We start from the raw sequence: 22415 nt of genomic DNA, 5'->3' as shown, positions 1-22415 counted from the left end.
TCTTTGATCTCAATAGCCAAAGAATTTACACCAGATGAACTAAGCAAGCCACCTACTTACGACTTTAAAACTGCTGCACCAAGCCCCCAGTACAAGCCCTGGGGCCCAGCACGGCCGGGCTCTCACCTTTTAGAGCAGCACCCCCGCCTAATTCAGCGGATGGAATCTGGCTATGAGAGCAGTGAGAGGAACAGCAGCAGCCCTGTCAGCCTGGATGCCGCTCTGCCCGAGAGTGTCTGCAGGTACTGTTTGGTCTTTGAATAGTGGCATTGTCCTTTGCAGCAATGTGAGCCACCAAGAGGCTTTTCAACTCAGACAAGTGTATAATAGGTGGACTTGATTACCTTCTTGTGGGCAGGCAAAGTATTGTGCTCTATCTACTTTCTGTGGCAACAGCGCCCCCTGCCGGTAGAAAGAGCAAAGGCATTTGAGAAAGGCGAAACAATTTTTAAGTACTATGTATAAAATCATTGTTTAGTAAATAATTTTACTGAAAGAATGAATTAGTGAATCAAAACTTATATAGTCCCAAGGTCAGAGAGAAAACCCAATTGTGATTTATTCTTGCCTTTCATTTTAGGATAGTTTCTGGGGTTTCTTTTTAGGGTTATTGGGACCCCCTGTTTTATGAAGTCAATGATAATTCATAATTCCATAACAATGATAGTTTAATAGTGCTCATTGCATCCTCTCCATAGAGCCCAGTTTGCTTTATAACTTTCGGCTCTCCATGCATTGCTTTTACTGAGTTGCCATCGAGACAATTTTCCTAACAGTCTATAACTGCTTTGAAAGGAGTGATTAGATCTTCTAGAGGGTGATAACCACATCCTCGTACTTTCCCACTGCTCTTTCCTGGCCACAGGACCCTGTTCAATTTTACACATGAGAAGATGCTACATAGGTGTAAGAAAGAGGAAGGCAATCCATATTAGAGCGTATGTTTGTTAATTCATTAAATAAGTTTTGTGCCAGACACTGGGCTAGATGCACAAACGTGAATGAGGTGAGATGGCATGGGAGAAGGAATGGGTATTATAATTTTTCAGAAGTAGCCTAGTAGATACTTCATATTAGTTCAAAGCTTTGTTGTTGTTGTTTTGAGGGAATTTTGTCCTAGGACTATTCCTACTTACCACCCTTGTGATGCTTTCTTTCACTAGACTCTGGTTTCTCTTTTGAAGGGATCCGAGTGCTAAGAGATCAGCTGGGTTGACACCTTCCTGGCGTCACATCCCAAAGTCTCACAGCAGTGGCATCCTGGAGGCGGACTCTATAGCATCTAGGAGTGGCTGGATGAAGAACCAGCCCCTCTTAGGTAAGCAAAAGGACAGTGGGTTTGGAGGACTGGACTTGACTGCTGATGTTGTTTGGGAAACAGCCTCATCTGAGCACATTTGAAATTAGAGGACCGTTGCACTTTGAGTATTCCATCAGAATGTAAATGTAAATGTGGAGGCGATTGAGCTGCTCCATCTTTGGATTTACCTATTTTTAGTTTTCTATCCCAACTTGCCTAATTGTTTCTTTCTGCCTTGGAGAGAGCCCTTGTGGGAGCAAGAAGGAACAGAAATATGGTGAACAGTGTCAGTAGCACCTGCCTTCCTCAGAAGAATAAGTCCGAGGACTTTTGTTGGTATTGAGGCAGCCTCTTGGGAATGGATTTCTTCTTGTTTAGTACTATGAACTGAGATGACAAAAGGAAACATGTAGACTGTGGGCAAAACCAGGAAACGATCAGGTCAAACCTCCCCTCACCCCTGCCTCTATATCCCGCCCAGTACCCCTGTGGTTTTCTCTTCTTCAGTGTGCCTTATGTCCTCAGACTCCCTCCTTCTCAAAACAAGCTGTCAATGAATGATGTGACTCCTTCACACTAGGTATAAGTGACTGAAAGTAGTTTAAACTATGCTTTCTCTAAGGGAAGCTAGCATTTTAACAAATCAATGTCCGAAGATAAAGGACTTTTGGAGTTTAAGGTAGAGTTTTGAGGTATTCATAGATTTTAGCTCCTTTTTGCATTCTTCTCACAACACACACACACATATATACTTCTAGTGCATATTCCTCTTAAGTAGAGACCCAGTCTGACTGGGTCAAAATAAATCCTTTACTTAGAGCTGAGAAGCAAGGTGATAACTAGGCAGTCTCCCCTACATGGAGCCTTTTTTCAAAGCCTGAGGGAAGGTGGTGAGTGTACAGTATCGTTTAGTCTACTGATGAGTTCTGGGCACTACTAATTTAGAGATCAACTATATGTAAAAGATGTGTTTCAACCCTGTTTTCCTGGTATGTTATATCAATTGGCAGTAGAGTGTGTGGGCGGAAACCTAACTATGGTCTGATTTAATGAGCTTCTAGATATATAATCTGTGGTCAGCTTACTAAAGAGAGGAGGACAGACCACTATGTACTAGCCTGTCGAGATGAGACCAGGAACATTACTAGTCTGACCATCAGTTCTCTTGATGGCCACTGAAAGTCCTTAGAGGTAGCTGGAAGGGAGGTACGCAGCAGTAATAAAAGGCATGAACTCTTAGGTGTGAGTGCTGTAGGTTGCTGACATCTGGCAGAGTAGGACAATGCCTCAAAAGCAGGTATCTATGAAATTAGTGAATCAATACTATAAGGTGCTCCTGGGCTGGAGTACCTTATAGTTAAAAACCTGTAGCAGCAATGCATGCTTCCTAACGAAGTTATACATTTGCTCTATTTCCCACTTTTTTTTACATGAGTTGATATTTAGCATACATATTCATAATTATTTAAATAGATGAGTGTATACATGTTCACAAGCATGTACAGGAGCAGTGCTTTGTTGTTGAACATGGGCCTGTTGTCTGGAATTCTCTATTGTCTTTCCTGTATAAACAGAAATCTGCTATGATTTTCAGGTTCAGTTTTCTTTTTTTTTTTTTTAAGGAGGGCGCAGCTCACAGTGGCCCATGTGGGGATCGAACCGGCAACCTTGGTGCTACCGGTACCACACTCTAACCAACTGAGCTAATCAGCCACCCCAGGTTCAGTTTTCTTAAAAGAAAAAAAAAACCCAAAACAGTCAAAAATCAATTAGACTGTGGAATATGCCTAGATTTTTACGAATTTCCCACCAATCTTTTAGAGTTATCTTGTTTATACTCAATTTAGTCACAATTTTTGTTTTTTTAAGCAAATTCATCATTGACAAGTCTTTCCAAGGCAACAGTGTAGTTTTCAAGAAACACCTCTCCTTTTCACACTTATATATCATCTATTTATATAATATTTAGTTACATGTCTTAAGTGGAAAAAGTACAACCAGCATAAACAGGTTTGGGAACAAACTACTCACAATTGGCCCCCAACTGAACTGACTGGAGGAGGGGGAGGGCCCACTAGAGAGCAGTATGCCATAGACATCCAGTCCGCTTGCCAGAGGGAAGAGGACACCGTTTGATTGGTGAGTGGATCCAGTGAGCTCCTCTGCACCTCATCTGAGGCCCATCCAAAGAAATCGCTACTGATCTAGTCCAGTGCTGGGTGGGTGGGGGTGTTGGGGGAGCGTGACCAGGTTGGACCTATGGAGGGACCTATGGTTGGTCTCTAACCTGATGCCTTTCTAAGGCTTTGAAGGATAATACTGTCTGCTCAGTTTTTGTCTTATAGATTATTGGATAAACCTCCTCATAAGACGCAGTAAAGTAATACGGCTGTAAGCAGAACAGAAAGAAAAAGTAGTCATGCTTTTGGCTAAACAGAGGGAAAAACTAAAAGGCAAAATATAGATTATATAAGCATATAGAAGTATATATTATATAACTATATATAACTATGTATTATCGAAGTATGTATTATATATTTTACTATATATTTTCACACATAATATATATTTTAAGGTATACATATTATATATAATATATACTCTGCCTTTATAGTATATATGTGCATATATATGTGTACATACATATACTTCACTTATAAAGTGTGTGTGTGTGTGTGTGTGTGTGTGTGTGTGGTGTACATATCTGATGGTGCTTTACGAGGTATTTCCCACATTTTAATTTATTTTATGTTAGCTAACATTGCTTTAAGAAAGTTGTGATGATGCATGAAGCTATTTCCTCTTTTCTTTTCTTCAGATAGCCAATACTTTTTTCAGCACACTAAGGACTAAGTCTCATTGTTTTTCTAATAGTCCTAATTCTGGACTGGCTGGATAGAATTTAATTCCTAAACCAGTAAAAGAGATGTAGCAAGGAATTGCGACAAGTTTCTCACACACCATACTACTCCACCATCCTCTTATATAGTGAGCCCTAGTTATACCTCACAATTTTATCCAATCGTTTTAGTCTGGCACAGAACAAATATTTTTATCTGGTATCTTTCATTACTCTTTTAAAAAATTACAGAAGTAAAATAAATCCAACAATTTAGTAACCTGCCCTTTGCCTCTTCAAATTGAAGGTACCAGTATTACGATTCTGGTATATGTCTTTCTACATCTTTTTCTATGCTTACACAAGTATACAGATGATTTATTACTACCATTTTTATAAAAAAATATAAAATGAAGTCATACTATACATACTATTCTGTCGCTTGATTTTTCACTTGATATAACATGGACATCCTTTTAAATCTATTTGGTTCCATCTGTGAACACTGATAAAATTAAATTTTTACTACTATGGACATTTTACAAACTTATAAGGAGATGGTAGAAATTAAGGGTCAGAAATTGACTTGCTTGATGCTTCCCAGTGAGTCAGTAGCAGTACATGGTGGAGAATGCTCCCTAATGGTTAAGAGCATGGATTGTGAATTTAACATACAAGGCATAATCGAAAACTATGGTGAATGTTTAAATAAATAAAAAAATTATTATTACAGTAAAACACACATTGCCATTAATCCCCCTCAAAATAGTCCCCCTTGTTTTGAACACACCTGTCCCATTGTTCTTGCCACTTTCTAAAGCAGTTCTGGAAGTCCTCTTTTGTGAGTGTCTTTATTTGCGCTGTCGTGGCTGCCTTGATGTCCTGAATCGATTCAAAATGTTTTCCTTTCATGGTCATTTTGACTTTGGGGAAGAGCCAGAAGTCGCACGGTGCCAGATCTGGTGAATAAGGTGGATGAGGACACATCATAATGTTTCTACTTGACAGAAATTGCTGTACCAAAAGCGATGTGTGATGTGGAGCCATTCTGTTGTGATCACAAAATATGGTGAATGCTGCTGCCGAGTGCCATCCAATGGAAAGTCAGGGAATCTTCAATATGGGAAGCGGTGCGTCGAACCTTAGTAACTGTGTGTGACAAATTTCAACTTGTTTGGTGCAGTCAGTAGGGTGTGAAGTATGGTTGAGAGAATGTGTATTTTAAAGTGTGCAGTAAATCACCCTCCATCATGTCAACGCTCCGTGTCACACATTGCTTTGGTATACAGCAATTTCTGTCAAAAACATTACGGTGTGTCCTCATCCATTTATTCACTGGATCTGGTGCCATGTGACTTTTGGCTCTTCCCCAAAGTCAAAATGATTCAGGACATCGAGGCAGCCACTACAGTGCAACTAAAGACACTCACGAAAGAGGACTTCCAGAACTGCTTCAGAAAGTGGCAAGAATGGTGGGATAAATGTGTTCGAAGCAAGGGTGGGATTAATGGCAATGTGTTCTTTTGAGGGGGATTAATGGCAATGTGTCTTTTACTGTAACAAATTTTTGAAATTTAAACATTCATTGTATTGTTTGATGACACCTCATATTTGACTTTAATTCACCACCATGTACCATCTGTGTTACGTTGGGCAAGTTATTTACCCTCTTTATGACTCGGTTAGTATTTACCGCATAGGTTGTTTTGATAATTAAATGAAATAATATACGTAAAAGTGCTTAAAACTGTGCCTGTCACATAGTTAATGCTCAACAAATGTTAGTTGTCATGTTGTTATAAAACACTCATATTATTATTACTACTATTATTATTAATTCATGGCTCAGGTCTCGCCGTGAATCTGATATGGAAAGCAATATTCAAGACATGAACTCCAAATCGAAGCCAAGAGTTCCAAAGGAAAAGCAGTGCAGTGGCCGTAACTGCCTCAGGTGCTGTCTTAGTTACGGAAATGTGATCACTTCTCTCTCCCCTTGCTTGTATTCCAGGTGGGGAGATACCTTCCAAAAGTGAATTGGATGAATTGCAGGAAGAGGTGGCCAAGAGGGCCCAGGAACAGGAACTACGAAGGAAACGAGAGAAGGAACTAGAGGCAGCTAAAGGGTTTAACCCTCATCCCAGCCGCTTTATGGACTTGGATGAACTGCAGAATCAGGGTAATTGTTGTGAGCATTAGGTTGTGGGTGATGGGGATGGAGAGAGAGAGAGAGAGGGAAGAAAAAAATATTCAAGCTCGTAAATTCTCTGTCTTCACTTTAGCAGAGTTATACTGTATCTTAATTCAGCCATTTCAGGGAGAGCTAGTTAAAATAGGAGGTAACAGGCCTGTTGATTGGAGACAAGCACTGATTTTGGGCCCATCAGTTAAAAGCCTATAGGTTGGAGATAGTATATTGTTCATGAAAAACATTTCCCATGAACATCTTTAGAAGGTGTAAATAAAACTAGTCCCAATTCAGAAACAGCAGAAAAGGGCGCTGACACTGAGGGGAATTCTACTTGCTGGGCAGAAACATACCCTTGAGATTTCCCATCTGGAGCTCAAGGGAAGTGGAGCCACCAGACAGGTTCTCAGAACACAGAACCTGATTGCCTTTTGATTCCCTGCTGATTCATGCCCCAATCTCATACGATTTTCATGGACTGCCCCACATTAGTCACTTTTTTCTTCAGTTGCTTTAGGATGTCACTTTGTACCAGAAGACACTAGCCTTCAAAATAGAAGTTTAGAAAAACTGAGGTATCTACCTTAAATCGGCCCTGAAACCAATATCTCCATTTAAAAAAAATAAAACGAATTTATTACTCTTAACATTCAGAATCCCCATATGTAACAAAGTGTACTAAAGTAGTGTGAAAATTAGTCAGTGCCATTTTGGGTGGCTGCTTTCTGTTGATCACTTCCCTCTTTTTATCAACACATAGAGAAGCTTTCTGGGCTCATTTGGGGGCTTATTTGGGGGCCGCTTTACTCCTCTAATCCTATAGTCTTTTGATTCAGACAATTGGTGATTTATATTTCCCAAGGCATTGTATTTGTTTTCAAAATAGAGTTTTAAATTCCTAATTCCTTAGCTATCCCTATATTTGGATAGTTTTTTTTTCCCTTTTTGTCCTCAAGCTATCGGGCATTGGTGTCTCAGGTTTATGTTGCTTTTGAAAGAGGGGCCTTTTCATCTCCCTCCCTTGCCTTTTCTCCCGTCCTGTTGGGTAGTACATTAAAGTTGAGAGGGAATCCCTCCGGCTGTATTTCATTGTCAATTTACTATATTTCATTGTCAATATACTTTGGTTCAGCATCTTGTGGAAGAGCAAGGAATGGAGTGCTCGGTTTCTAGAAGAATTAAAATCCAGTACAGTGATCGATCGACTGTAGTTTGTCTATATCTTTCTAGGGAGCTTCATTTGTTTTAATGGCTCTAGCCACCACCTCTGATTATAAAGGCTGTAGTCAGTTGATTGCAAACATTCTGAGAAAACTTCAGGCTTGAAGGTTGAGGGGACTGCATCTCTGTAGGTCGCGTAGAATCTGAATGCTAAGTTCTTCAGAACCAACTTGCTACTTCCACTGCCTTCCCATTGGTCTCCAAAGCCATGGTGAATTAGGGAGTGAATGTTAGGGTTGTGGAAGAGACTTTCTTACCGTGTCCAACTGGTGGAGGTAAGTGCAGGACGGGGACATTATGGGAGGAATGACTCCAGCATTTGGATTTTCTTTTCTTGTGAGCTTGGGAAAACTCCCCACTAATCCCAATTGTAGGTGAACTTCCCTTATAGCTTACTGCCATTTTATGGTTTTGAGTGAGTAAAAGGCAAAGGGGTACATAAATTGAGGATTCTTTTACAAAAGTGGCCCTTTCAGTACTTCTCGCTTTTTCATCTGGCACTGTATGTGGACTCTCCTGCACCTGCTTTGGCACACATTCACTTGCAGGGGAAGAAGGAGTATCTCATGCTCATTGTATGGGAAGGTGACTCTTTTGCAGTCAGTTTGGTGAACAAGGGCACAATTAAATACTTAGTGCTGAAAAAAGCTGTGTGCATGCAAACCAACAACCAAGGTGGTTCAACAGGTACATTGAGGTAGGAACTGTAGACCATCTGTCCCCAAGGGGTGTACTGCTTTTCCAGGGTGGTGCAGAGAAGACTGTGGATTGATGTAGGAAAGAGGTGTTACAGATAGATTTCCCCAGAGTTTGAAGCCACAGCAGTGGAGGTCTTAGTGGAGATCAGGTGCATTCTGATACTGGTTGGCAAGATATATTTTGTTGCCCTGTGGAAAATCAGGTCAGTTCCAGGCTTAGGAACCCACCCTTCTGCTATAAATAATACTTTATTCTTTCCTTGAGGGACCCCCTAAGAGGTCTTGGAGTTGGAATATGTGGTGGACAATGACATGGTCTCTTTCAGGGCCTTGGTAAGGTCTCAGTTAAGGCAAAAATGGACGGCGACCTACGTGTTTCAGAGAATTCTTAATAGCAGTGAACGGTTGATAAGGGTAGACCAAAGACTCAGCAGCAAGGATCTGTGTGCACCGAAGGGGAACAGCAGTACATAGGCGAAGTTGGAACCAATTGTAATGAAAATGAAAAGTACTGGCCCTTTCAGGGAGGAGTGACGGCTTTGCGAGGTCCCTGCAAGAGGCAGATTCAGTATTTGAAGAAGCACTGCATCTGGAACAGAAAGGAGACTGTGCTGCAGCCTTGGCTCTCTGTAACGAAGCTATCTGTAAGTAACACCACTGGCTGTGGCACATTTGATTAACATCACAATAGGTGTGATGAGTGTCACCGCTCAGATGGGATAAAAACAACTTTTACGTTTCCTCAGTCTCTCATAAACTGAGACCCTTTAGCTATGTTTGCCCTGCGGATTTCTGGGTGTGCTAGGCGCTGTCACTTTGGCCTGTGGATATTTACTGGCATAACCTCAGAGGAGTCCAGAGATGGATGACCCAGCTGTGTCTACCTTCTTATCCCAAACAAGTTAGACCTCAGATGGGAGGTTAGTCTGCTCTTTCTCTAGTCACTGACTAGTCAGGTGGAGCTTGTGGCAGAAAGAAATAAACACATTGGCTGTGACTTCCCAGGCTGTGACTTTGCGCTGCGAATCTGATTCTTTCTGTTTCTCCCCTGCTTTCTGGTATGCCACACCGTTAGTTTACAGGAAGGGACAAAGGCTTAGAATTCCTATTGGATTCTTAAATGTGACCTGCAAGAATCTGTGTTCTATAAAGACAGATGCAGGTTTGGATCTTGTTTCTGCTGTTGGCCGTCGGGAAGGGGGAATTGGGAGCAGAATGTGGAGACCAGAGTCGGACAGGTCAGTGGCAAAGGACAAGAGTGGCAACCTCTAAGATGGACGCATCAGCTTCTCTTCCTGACTCATTTTAGTTTAGCTTTTTATTTGTTTGTTTGTTAAATTTGAATTAACCTGTTTGGCCTCCATGGCTTCCATGAATGTTCCTTGTAAAGCCAGAGCCAGCTCTGTGCCCTGCACAGCATATGCATGGTCCACGCCTTACATTCCTGCTACATATTTTGAGTTTTACTGCATATCTTTGCTCATTTTTGGTTCAGTTTTACTCCTTTTATTTTTGTTTGTATTTTGTGTTCTGTTTCTGCTATATTTTCTTTTGCATTTTAGCTAAACTCAGACTTGCCCTGCATGGTGCCAGCTCTAGCACGCACAGCAGAGCCCTAGTCGATAAGAAGTTGCAAATCAGTATTCGAAAAGCACGGAGCCTACAGGATCGCATGCAGCAGCAGCAGTCATCGCAGCAGCCGTCGCAGCCCACAGCCCGCCCCCCCTCACAGGGCGGGGCTCTCCCTCAGCCAACAAGGTAGAGCCTGGGTAGTTTATGTAAGCCAGGGGAGGAAGTGACCGTGGGTGCTCCATAGCCAGAGCTCTCATTGTCTTGGCGACAGCAGGGAAGACAAGAGTCCTCTGAAAAAATCTGTTCTCTCAGGTCAGATCTACAGTGAAGCTCATCCCACTGCCAGTCCTTTTCTTAATCCTTCCTCGAAAAGATGCATAGTTCCTCGAAAGTATAACATACTAAATAGACCACCTATCCATATTTCCTGTGGGGAAGTTTGTCCCTGGACTTGTGCAATCATGCACAATTATTAAATCTGTATATATTAAGTTCTTAGACATGACAGTGTCAGCTACATTTCATGTTGCAGGTGAAGCCATGTGATTTATTTGGGGATTTCTGTGCTTCCTGTCTCATGGAAGCAGCAAAAGCCGTCTTTCTTGCTCTGATGAAACCATAGAGAAGAGACATGAAGATTCCCTTTGTTTTGCTTACCTATGGTCAGTGAGACTAGGAAAAGAGTCCCCTTGACCATTGGTATAGTTCTCACATTTTAGCCCTCGAATTTGGCTGTTACTTAGAATAGATAGATTTAAGTAAAAGTAAAATGTGGCTGTTAATAAGCTTGCGTAGTTTTCAGAATATAAATATTATAAGAACAGCTAACATTTTTCGAACATCTGTCCATGCCCAGACACTAATCTTAAACACTTTGTTTTATTTTATAGAATTCTCACGAAAACCTTAGGGTAGGGACTGTTATTTAGTGATACTATTTAAATAAGGAAATCATGCTCAGAGGATCAGATAAGTAAGGTATCCTGTATTACTCAGCTAGTAAGTGACAGAAGCGTGGAATTCAAATCCAGGTGTGTTTGACTGCATTAGGTTTCCCATATACCATGTAAGTGCACGGTAGAAAGTTCGTGAACTTAATTGTCCAGCCTTCGTAAGTATAGTATTATATTCTTCATAATGTTTTAAGGGTAACTGAGTGACTGTACCCACAAAAGTTTATAGCTATTATTCAAATTTAATGCTAAAAGCTTGGATCTTCCTTTTACTTTTCTCCCGTAGTATACTCCACTAATTGAATGATGATTTGAGAATCTGATCCGATGTGTTTTGAATATCGGATTTTAGGCAGCTAAACTCCTTCCATAAAACTTATGCCACTTGATGTATGTGAGTGATCGAGGTTTTATTTGAGTGCTTCTAACATATTTTTTTAGGTCAGAAATACAAAACAGTTAGTGAGAAACCAACTAAATGCAGTTAATCCCTACTCCCATTCCCAAATCTTGACACAGTCACATTGCATTATTTTGGGGGAACAGCTTAGTGAGAAATACAACCCAATCCAGATTATGAAAACACACTTGAAATGGTTGATTTCTATGTAATCCCACAAGCCCAAATCATCCTGTCTTCTGTAAATGTGGCTTTTTGGTTCTTTTGACTGATATGCCTCGCAGGACTCATACCCCAGGTATGAGTGATTTCCAGCCTTTGCTTACTTTCCATGTCATGTGCATGTGGGACTAGCAATTTTTGGTTTTTTTATTTGCAAGTACATATAATATGATTGGAATAGGGCTTTACAGGTAGTGAAGAATATTGGCAAGGGCTTTATTTAATATTACTGTGTGTAACTTTGGTGAGGGAATGTAATAAAAAGGATTAATATTGCTTGTTAATTGAGTGTGAGCTGTGCCTTCTCTTGTGAATCTCCGAACTGTTGATTCTACTCGTGCTTGTCTTTCCATTTATTTTCACTGTTCCCTCTGTGGATAGCTAGAAATGGGAACCAAATGAAGAGTTCTTTTTGTAGTTGATCTCGTTATTCAAGGCAATTTATGACTGGCTCTCTCCATTTATTTCAGTGAACAACCTGTCCCGCTCCAAGTATTGCTAAGCCGGGAGGCCCAACTGGAACCCTACACGAATATAGAGTTTGGGGCCAGTTCTTTCGTCTACTCACCTGCTTCGTGCCATGAGTCACACTCATCAGTATTCCCAGAGTCATCTGCCCTGTCTGCCTCACAGCACAATCCCCCCAGTAGGTCTGCCTCGAACCTTCTTACTTCGGTTGAGGTGGACAGTGTTGAGCCCTCTGTGTTCCCCAGGCAGGGCTTACCTAAAACACCAGAGAGGACCGAGAAGAATTCTCCTCACGGTTGGGAACCGCTGGGTATACCAGAGGGTAAGCTGCAAGGCTACAGGGGTGACAACAGCAGCTATGCCAGGTTCCCCCCTCAAGAAGGAAGAGGAATTGATCAAGAACAGTTAATCCAAGAAAAGAGGGATCCTGCTGACTCATCCCAAGTGATGCCTTATTCGCACCCACCTGGAACAGCCACCTGTGAGAGAGGAGATGCACACAGCCTGGGCTGTCGCCCTGCAAGTCCATCCGCTCATCCCAGCCAACCCCCATGTAGAGCCTACCCCCCTGTGATGCCTGCTGCTTCCTCATCTGTGCTTCACTCTCCTGATGCTGTGCAGAACACTAACCAATGCCTCCCAGCCCAAAGTCTCAAAACTTTATTGACTTCAAAAGTGGACGGAGGCAGCGAGGAGCCCTGTAGGCCAGAGTTTCCAGGCACAAAGGGGCTTGTTCGCTCTCTGGCAGAGCAGTTCCAAAGGATGCAAGGCGCCTCCCCAAGGGATGGTGCAGGTTCCCAGGATAGAAGTTTGCCAAATAGTATAAGGAAGAACTCTTCCCCTGCTGACTCTAAGCCTCCCTTCCCACAGGGTCAAGGGAAAGGCCATTGGCCTTGGGCAAAACAGCAACTCTCTGTGGATGGCAGGAACAGGCTTCCTTCCTGGGAAGAGCCTGCTGATCATCCTTCTCTTGCCATGAACCCTGGGCTGCCTAATGGTGAAGCTTCTTGGGGAGGACAGCCCAGGTTGGCAGAGGCAGGTATGTACCAAGGGAAGCCATCTCAAGGGAGAGATGCTAGGCCTACGGAGCCAGGCAGCAATAGTGACGTGGGGACTTCCTTGCCTTTGGATTCCTGGGTGAATGTCACAAGGCTCTGTGATTCTCAGCTTAAACCTGAGGTCCCTGGGCCAGGAATGAAGTCCTCCCCCAACAATCCCCGTACCTGTGTGGCCTATCCGGAAAGAAACCACATCTTTTTGCATCCACACTGGAACCAAGACACAGAGCAGGAGACCTCAGAATTGGAGTCTCTCTACCAGGCCAGTCTTCAGGCTTCTCAAGCTGGCTGTTCTGCATGGGGACAGCAGGATGTGGACCGGCACCCACTTAGCCAAACAGGTAAGAATGCAACCACGGGTAGGGGGATTGGGAGACAAAACCTGAAAGCATGAGGACAGGATCAGAGGGAGTAGTGTTCTGTCCAAACAATATCCCTAGCTTAGGAGGTAGTGGTAAAACGTCTGACTTTATTCATAAAGACTTCAGCACGGGGCTAAACATTTTTCTGGCTAGAGTGAAGAATGGGGACAAAATCATCACTCATGAGCTACTGTGTTTCCCCGAGAATAAGACCTACCCCGAAAATAAGCCCCAGTTAAGATCTCAGCCAGACGGATGCATTTAGTACGTTATGATGATGTTCTAGAAGAAGATGACATGACTGTATTTGAATAAATGTAGATTGTTGTACATGAAAAAATAAGACATCCCCTGAAAATAAGCCCTAATGGGACAAAAATTAATATAAGACCCGGTCTTATTTTCGGGGAAACACGGTAGTTCCTTCCTTCGAAAGACAGAGTATATGCCCAGGGCTTCTTCAGTATAGTGCTAAGCAGTGGCTCATAGGTCTTTGAGAGTGACTCAGCATGACGTGGAGGCTGAGAGGAAAAGTCATCCTTGTGTGGCTTAGGAGCTGAAGCAATCCCCAGACCCAGCTTCCAGATCCACCTTGCACCAAGGATGTTCAAATTGAACCAAGTCTCCAAAGGGCATTTCCAGATCATACTAAACCAGCAATATGATCCCTGCAGGAACTGCCAGGCTTAGAATTTTCATTGTGGTATGACTCTTCGGGAGATGGTATTGGGTGAAGAGTGAAGTCTACACTCAAATGCACATCACAGACATACTTCTGGAAATTTAATGAATGAAGAATACTTATAACTTAGATTGATACACTTAAGAACTCCAAAGCCTGAACTATTGTCTCCATCATTAACTGTCAGTATAAATTTGGACAAGTCACCTGATATCCCAGAGCCAAGTATTTACCTGTAAAAAAGAGACAATTGGTTCAATGATTATTTTTTTAAGATAAATTCCAACTATTAAAATATGTATGATTCTGTGAAATTGAACTTGCAGAACTTTACAGTTTCCATAACGGTACAGGCTCCTTGCATGCTGCCAACCCATGTTTAATTATAGCCAAACAAGTGTTTATTGAGTGCCTACTATGTTCCGAGGAGCTCTGAGGGGGATACCACATAAATATGAGATTTGATATTAAGATATGGCTTTTAGGGTCTGCATCCTAGTGTAGACTTTGCAATAACATTTATTAAGTGCGCCTTAGGTGCACGGGACAGGGTACCATGGGAAGGTTCTGAAGACTGAGGAAGAGCTGGAGTCAGCCTCAATTGGTTTCCTGTCTGATATAAGGGAGAAAGAATACACAGATGTCAAGTGTTCTAAGAATTAATAATAAACACATACAAAAGAATACATTGCAATTAAAATTGAACTAATTGAAATTAAAATTGAACTAATTGACTGTCAAACATTATATTACAAAAACAAAACAAGGGCCGGCCTGGTGGCTCAGGCTGTTAGAGCTCCAAGCTCCTAACTCTGAAGGCTGCTGGTTCAATTCCCACATGGGCCAGTGGGCTCTCAACCACAAGATTGCCAGTTCAATTCCTCGAGTCCCGCAAGGGATGGTGGGCAGCGCCCCCTGAAACTAAAATTGAACACGGCACCTTGAGCTGAGCTGCCGCTGAGCTCCCGGATGGCTCAGTTGGTTGGAGCGCATCCTCTCAATCTCAAGGTTGCTGGTTCGACTCCCTCAAGGGATGGTGGGCTGTGCCCCCTGCAACTAGAAAAACGGCAACTGGACCTGGAGCTGAGCTGCGCCCTCCACAACTAAGACTGAAAGGACAACAACTTGAAGCTGAATGGCACCCTCCACAACTAAAATTGAAAGGACAACAACTTGACTTGGAAAAAAAGGCCTGAAAGTACACACTGTTCCCCAATAAAGTCCTGTTCCCCTTCCCCAATAAAATCTTTAAAACAAAAACAAAAACAAAAACAAACCAAAACAAAACAAAACCCCTTATGTTACCCAAAACAGCAACGTTTTTCATTTCATAGATAGTTTTGAAATATATAAAGTAATAAAAATCACTGATAATTCCACTCTTAATAATTTCGCACATTTACTCTGGCTTTGTTTTTTTATGCACATATACTATATAATTTGTTTTGTTTTTACAAAAAGTAGGATCATATATACATGTATATGTGTGTATATATATATATATATGTGTGTGTGTGTACATATATACACACACATATACATACACACAATTTACTCCCATGAATTTTCTTACATTATATCCATGAGCATTTTTCCCTTTGATAAAACCTATTTTTAATGACTATAATATACTGTATATGAATATACAACAAAACATTCAATGGTTGAATATTTAGGTTATTTCCAATTTTTTAATAATACAGCACTGTGATGAATATATTTTACATGCTTGACCACATTTCTGGTAAGCTCCTTAGAATAAATTTTTAGAAGGATAGTAACCAGTTGAAGGTTATAAACTTTAAAAATTAATCCCTTGACATATACTGGCAAATTAGCCTTCAGGAAGATTATACTTCTAAAAACAATATGAAATAGTACCTACCAACCATTAACTTTTTACTTAATACTGAACAAAAACTAATTTAAAAATCGATCTAATGAATCAGTTCTCAAAATAGTTGTCAAACCAAACTAGCTTTTATTTTGGTTAGAGTCTGTTTTAAATTGAGTCTTTAAGAACTGATACGACATAAAATGATAAAGTGATTAAGTAGAATAAATCGGTTAGTAGATGATGAAGGAAAATGCCAATTAGGATCCACATATGACAGAATGTATCTTTGGGGGAGGCCTTTATCTTACTGTAAAGCATTTATTAAGTACAAATTACTTTTCCCCCCATATTTTTTGATATGTGTGTTGACAGATAACATTGTATAAATTTAAGGTGTACAGTGTGATGGTTTGATACAAGTATATATTGCTAAAATGATTACCACAATAAGGTTTGTTAACACAACCATCACAACACATAATCACAATTTCTTTTGTGGTAAGAACATTTAAGGTCTGTTCTCTTCACAATTTTCAGGTATATAATACAATGTTAACTACAGTCATGATGCTATACATTAGATCTCCAGAACTTATTCATCTTATAGTTAAGTTTGTGCCCTTTGACCAACATCTCCCCATTTCCCTCAACCTCCAGCCCCTGGCAACTACCATTCTATGTTTCTATGAGCTTGGCTTTTTTTAAAATTCCACATACAAGTAAGATAATATAGTATTTGTCGTTCTCTGTATGACTTATTTTAAAAAAGCTTTATTGATAATATAATTTACATACCATACAATTCTCTTGGAGTGTACAAAAGGTTTTTTTAAGTATATTCAGAGTTGTCCGTCCGTCAGCACAATCAATTTTAAAGTGTTTTCATCACCGTAGAAGGAAAGCCTGTACCTATTAGTAGTCACTCTATTTCCCCCTACCCCGCTCCCCGGGTCCCAGGCAACCTCTAACCTATTTTCTGTCTTTAGATTTGTCTATTTTGGACATTTATGGAATCATATAGTATTACGGTGTTTGAGACTGGATTAATTTTGACATGATTATACTTCCTATAGAGTTATACAAACACTACCCTTGACCTATTTCATAGTATTTTAAAGTTGGGCAGACATCATCTTAAAAATAACTTCGTTATGGAAAATTTCAAACATATTCAAAAGTAAAGAGTAAGAGTAAATGTTATAATAGCGCCCCTCCACCCCATGTAGGTACCACTAGCTTCCATGGTGATTCTCTTGGCCAATTTATTGACATATGGCCAATATTGATTTAGCTATAGCACCCTCTCCTTTTTCCCACTGGATTATTTTAAAGCAAATCCTAGCCATTATATTATTTCATGCATAAATAGTTTAGAATGTATCGCTCAGAAATAAAAACGATTTTCAAAGGCAAAACTATAACATTATGTAAGCTAAAAATTTAACAATAATTTCTTAATATTATACAGTAACCAGTATTCAAATTTTCTCAATTGTCCCATAGATGTCTTTTCACAGGTGGTTTATTTCTAATCAGGATTCAAACAAGATTCACACATTGCATTTTGTTAATACACCTCAAGGCTCTTTTTTTTTAGCCTGCACGATTTCTGTATTTTTCCCCCTTACCATTTATATGTTGAAGAAATTTGGCCGTTTGTCTTCCACATTCTAGATTTTGCTGATTATATTCTAATAGAGCTTTCTTTCTTTTTTTTCTTCCCCTAAATATGTCCTTCTAGTGCCTGTTTTTCCTGTACTTGGTACTTAAGGCTAGAGACTTTATTAAAATCAGGTACAATTTTTTAAAAATAAAAGTACTTCATAGGTTAGTACATTGTACTTCTTATAGCATGTCAGGAAGTACATCATGTCTGGTAACCTTTCTTGTTACTATTGATCTGTCGTAGATATCATTTTAATTCTACCTTCTATCAAATCCAGAGGTCCCCTCAACAGTACTCCTTTCAGAAGGCCACCTCCACCTCTCCTTAAATATCTTTAAGGGAATCGGAGTCTCCTCCCTTCAGGAGGTTTCAATGGCCGCCTCCGTTTCTAGGAATCACACTTGACCTGATTAAGGAGAACCCGATTCTGCTCATTACAGCTGTAGTTCTTCAGTCTGACTGCCCATCAGAGTCACCTGAGGAGTGGCTTTTAAAAAACCAGAGAAATAATTTCACGTTAACGGGATCCCAGCACACATGCCGTTTTTATTATGGACAATTTTTCTGTTTATCTGATCTTCCTTCACATCAGTCCCTACCTTTTATCTACCACCTTTCCAGGTAATAATAGAATACGCATATTTCTGTATTTTTCTGTTCATAAAATCCTTTGCAGACATACATATACAGTGTTTTTCCGTTTGTTTGGGGATAATATTACAGACTTTTTTTGTCTTTTAACTCAGTAACACTGGATGAAAATCCCTCCAAGTCATCTAATTTACCTCAATTTGTTTTTTAGTGGCTGGGCAATATTTGATATTGAGGATACCATAATGTATTTAGCCACATTCTGCTGTAGATGGGTATTTATTTCTAGTTCTGGGCCACTACAAACAATGCCATAATAAACTGGTATTTTTGCTTCTTATTCCCAGGAGTACAATTGTTGGATAGGAGGGTAAATATGTTTTCAATTTTAATTGCTATTTCTAGATTACTTTTTAGGAAGACTGTAACATTTTATATTTCATAAATAATGTTTGAGGATATTCTCCCATACTTTTTGGGGAAGCCTTTTAAAAATAATTATTCCAAGGCTCCAACCACAAAGATTCCAATTCAGTTTGTCTGCGGAGAGGTACTGGCAGCTGCGTGTGTTAAAGCTCCTCCTAGATGAATCTGAGATGGTATTAGAACCACTGCATGTAAGTACCAGGAAACATGACAAATAACTGGCCTTCTAGCTTTGTGTCAGCAATATCCTGCTTTAGCCAGGATAACATATATGACAATCAAAACATCAAATCAAGGCATGAATTGGCAATAGACATAAATCTATATATCAAATGTAGGTCAAGAACACATGCCCTTTCAGAACTGCAGGCTTAATTAGTTGTATCGGGACAGCAAGCCCCTTGGGAGTCACATACCCAGTTTGGAGCAGCTCTTCTCTTAACTGTCTAGCAAGATTTTGAGGAAGAGATAAGCATTTAGTAGTTTAGAATTTAAGTGATTGAGAGAAGCTAATGGGGGAACTAAAAAAGCGTTACACATACAAAATGTTCCTGAAGAGCTTGTGCTCGTAATAGTAACAGGAATTAAAAATCGAGACTTGAATTTTAATACTGGTTAAGCCACTTACTACCTGTAAAACTCTGGAACTCATTTTCTTGTTATGTAAAAGGATGATGTTTGATAGATGATTACTGTGATCATTTCAGTTTCTAACTAGACTGGAGATAATATTTATATATTCCTTTGTTATCACAGACATTCTAGAGAATCACTGTCAGAAAAATTTCCTCTGTATATATCAGTCTTGGGCCCAAGTCTGACAGCAGCAAAGTTGATTGTGTTTACAAAAATGAAATGAGGCAAGATAGGGACATTCAGCTATCTGTCCACAGAGCCCCTTCTCCACAGGATTCTTCAAGGCCTGTGTCCTCAGACCCTGGTGGCCTATAAGAAACTTACCCATGTTCTGAAACTCCTGTTTCTACATTCTCCATTGGAGGCAGGGATGCATATTTGTTATTTAATGAAACAAGAACTCCTGAGTTATGTGCTGCCCGGCTCAGAGTTCAGGCTCTAAGAGATGAAGTGGCTTCAACTTGTATTTTTGTTTTCCTCCCCAGGTTCTGCAGATGGCGTGGGGAGAAGGTTGCATTCAGCCCCTGGCCTTGGTCTCTCAAAGACCCCAACAACAGAAATGGAGCACAGTCTCCATGAAGCCAGCATAGCGCCTGCTTCTCAGGTAGTAGCCTTCGGTGCTAAAGTGCTGGGCACGGGGTGATGTGTTGGAAGGAACTGTGGAGAGATGTGAGTGGTAGGTTTGGTGGTAAGGCAGAGGCATGGTAATGGGGGGCTATTAGAAGAGAACACGGTCTACGATTGAGCTGCTTTTGAATGAAGAGGTTGCCACATGGGCACTACCTTTCAAATATATCAGGTCTTTACTAGTGAGTCTTACCCTAGTTTCTCCCATATTCCTGGGAACAGGGTCTGTGCGAAAACCATAGCTTTGGTGTTGTGTGACTGCCTGTATGTGTCTGTGTACCTGAAGGCCTCACCTTGCCAAGGCCCCGGAAGGAAGTGTCGGGATGGTAAGCACGACGCGCTGCATCTCACGCAGTCTCCGTGGCATGGTTGGCATAGAGAGCGGAGGCCCCGATGTCTTCCCACAATTTTATGAGTAGAATCAAGATCTGTCTATTCAGAGCGCCCTTTCTCTTGCTAGGTAAAACATAATCCAGGTGAAGGGGCAGAAGAAACTGAAGGTTGTAATTTGGGGACAAGCAAAAATGTGCTCTCAGCAAAAATGACACGTGGTCATTATTTTATTGACACACATTTAGTTGGAGCCCAGAGGAATGTCCCTTCCCCATAGCAGTTCTGCAAGGTGTTTTACAGGGTTCTCCAGGATGAGAAGAGTCCTAGTAACCTTGATAGGAGTCTCAGAAGCAGTGGCTCCTGATTGGGTCACAATCCATTTCGCTAATCAAGGAAGAGAAGAGATGGATGGGATGGAGTATTGTTTTGTCTTTTCTTCCCCATCCCCCAGTACATGATTGAATAAGGTACAGTGTGATTTCAAGCTGAAATGAAGCATGTGCATTAGCACGAAAAGGAAAATGATTTAAAATCCTCCTCCTCGAGGCCTTTCTTACATAATGAATGCAGTAATCTGTTGGTGGAAGGGACAGAGACACCCAAGTCAGCAGAGATAAACAAACTCCAATAGTTTCCATGGCTGGGTTTATAAATCATGCCTTTTGAGAATTTCACCCACTTGCCCAAGGCAACTTGAGTTTTCATCACAATAGCGGTCGGATGCAAAGCTCCAGGACATTGAAGCTTGTTCACTAGGTCAATTCAATAAAAATTAAACCGGTTTTAAATATGTGGTATAAAAATAAAAAGGTACAAAAGATATGGAGTGAAAACTAAGTCTCTGTTCTACCGGGCCTTCAAATCCAGTTTCTCTTCCAAGAGGCAGTCATTTTTTCCACCTTATTATTCAGAAGTTCCTAAACAACTCTGAACAGTTTGCCATTCTTTTTTGGAAAAGGTAGTCTTTTCCTGCCCAGTATTTCTTTTCATACACGTTTAATGCATTTAATGGCAAACGATTACTTTCCTAGGAGATTTGCCTTGCTTTCTCTTAACTTCTGTATTATTTATTTATTCACTGATTCATTCTTTTAAACGAATGTTTACTGAGCTTCTGTTCTAGGTGTTGTACCAGGTACTGAGGATACATGGGCAAGTGAGCTACATGTAGTCCCTGCTCTCGTGGACTTTAAAGTTTGCTGAAGGAGGCAGAGAAGTAAACAGTTATTTGACAGGATTTAATGCTGTGAAGCATAATAGAAGGGACATCTAAACCAGGCTTGAGGGATTAGGGAGGGCTTCCTGGAAAAAATGCATAGCAGGTAAAGGGAGCTGAAGCAGATAATTGAATAAAAAGAAGCTACTTTGGTATGGCAGGATTAGAGTCTGTCAAGGGAAGGATAGAGAGTATTGACAAGTGAGACTGGAAAGAATATAAACAAGGGTTATATCATGAACCACAGTAAGAAGTTTGGGAAGATAGAAGTGGACATATTGGAGAGCCAATTAAGGAGTAAAAATCCATGGGACTTGGTGCCTACCTGTCTGGATATGGGGGAAAGAGAATCAAGGACCATATCCAGGAATTATGGGTTGATTGATGATGATGTATTTGAGGGAAGAGAAGTGAATATATTTAAGGGAAGAGATTTGTACAATTTTGGATGTATTAAGCTTGAGTGGAGATATCTGGTAGGCCTTTGGATATGAAACATACAGGCTTAAAATTGAGATTTGAGACTCCCAGCCATTGAAAAGAGGAAAAGAGTATTGCGAAAAGAGAGGAGCCAAGGTATTTCCCTGAAGAGTATCAGATTTAAGGTGGTTCTTCTGAAGAACACTAAAAGGACACTTAGTAAAAGAGACCAGAGAGATAGAAGGGAAACCAGGGATGTGTGGTATTACTTTCTTCTATCCAGGAGAAAGGAATAGTTGGCTGTGTCACTTGCTGAGAGGACCTGGTCCTTAGGCTAGAGGGTAAATGCCTATGACGTGCCATGTTCTCGTAGGTGCTATGAACACACTGATGAAACAACACACATCTGTCCTTGAATAGCTTACAATCTAGTAAAGGAAATAAAACATACTGGCCTATAGATTATTTTACTTAATGTATTATTTATTAAGTGCCTGTAACGTTCTAGGTGCCGTTCAGGGTGCTGGGGATATTGGAGTGAAAAACAACATATTCTCTAAGGGAGAAAGACAATAAACAAGTAAATCCAAGACAATGTGTGATAAAGAAGAATAAAATAAAGCCAGGGGATGAGGAGTAAAGAGGTAACTGGTTATTCTCAGGGCTATTTTTGATAGAGTAGTGAGGGAAATCGGAAGTA

At 40.7% G+C, this 22415-nt stretch overlaps 1 protein-coding gene across 12 annotated transcripts in view; it reads left to right on the top strand.

Moving 5' to 3' along the window:
* The window catches only part of USP54 (ubiquitin specific peptidase 54), a 117954-nt gene that overhangs the window by 91535 nt on the left and 4004 nt on the right, over positions 1-22415 (top strand). For 8 of the 12 annotated variants that reach the window (XM_033129890.1, XM_033129888.1, XM_033129889.1 and 5 more), the window contains 7 exons: positions 17-242; positions 1185-1318; positions 6151-6318; positions 8771-8890; positions 9809-10004; positions 11864-13260; positions 19605-19723. In XM_033129890.1, the coding sequence (XP_032985781.1) occupies positions 17-242; positions 1185-1318; positions 6151-6318; positions 8771-8890; positions 9809-10004; positions 11864-13260; positions 19605-19723 (2360 nt within the window). Of the gene's footprint in view, positions 1-16; positions 243-1184; positions 1319-6150; positions 6319-8770; positions 8891-9808; positions 10005-11863; positions 13261-19604; positions 19724-22415 lie in introns of those variants that run through there. The other 4 variants (XM_033129891.1, XM_033129894.1, XM_033129896.1 and 1 more) reach the window with 3 other exon arrangements.

Source organism: Rhinolophus ferrumequinum, chromosome 16 (assembly GCF_004115265.2).
Source record: "Rhinolophus ferrumequinum isolate MPI-CBG mRhiFer1 chromosome 16, mRhiFer1_v1.p, whole genome shotgun sequence".
Lineage (NCBI taxonomy): Eukaryota > Metazoa > Chordata > Mammalia > Chiroptera > Rhinolophidae > Rhinolophus > Rhinolophus ferrumequinum.
Note: the sequence above shows the minus strand (reverse complement) of the source record. Positions and strands in the feature narration are given on the sequence as shown.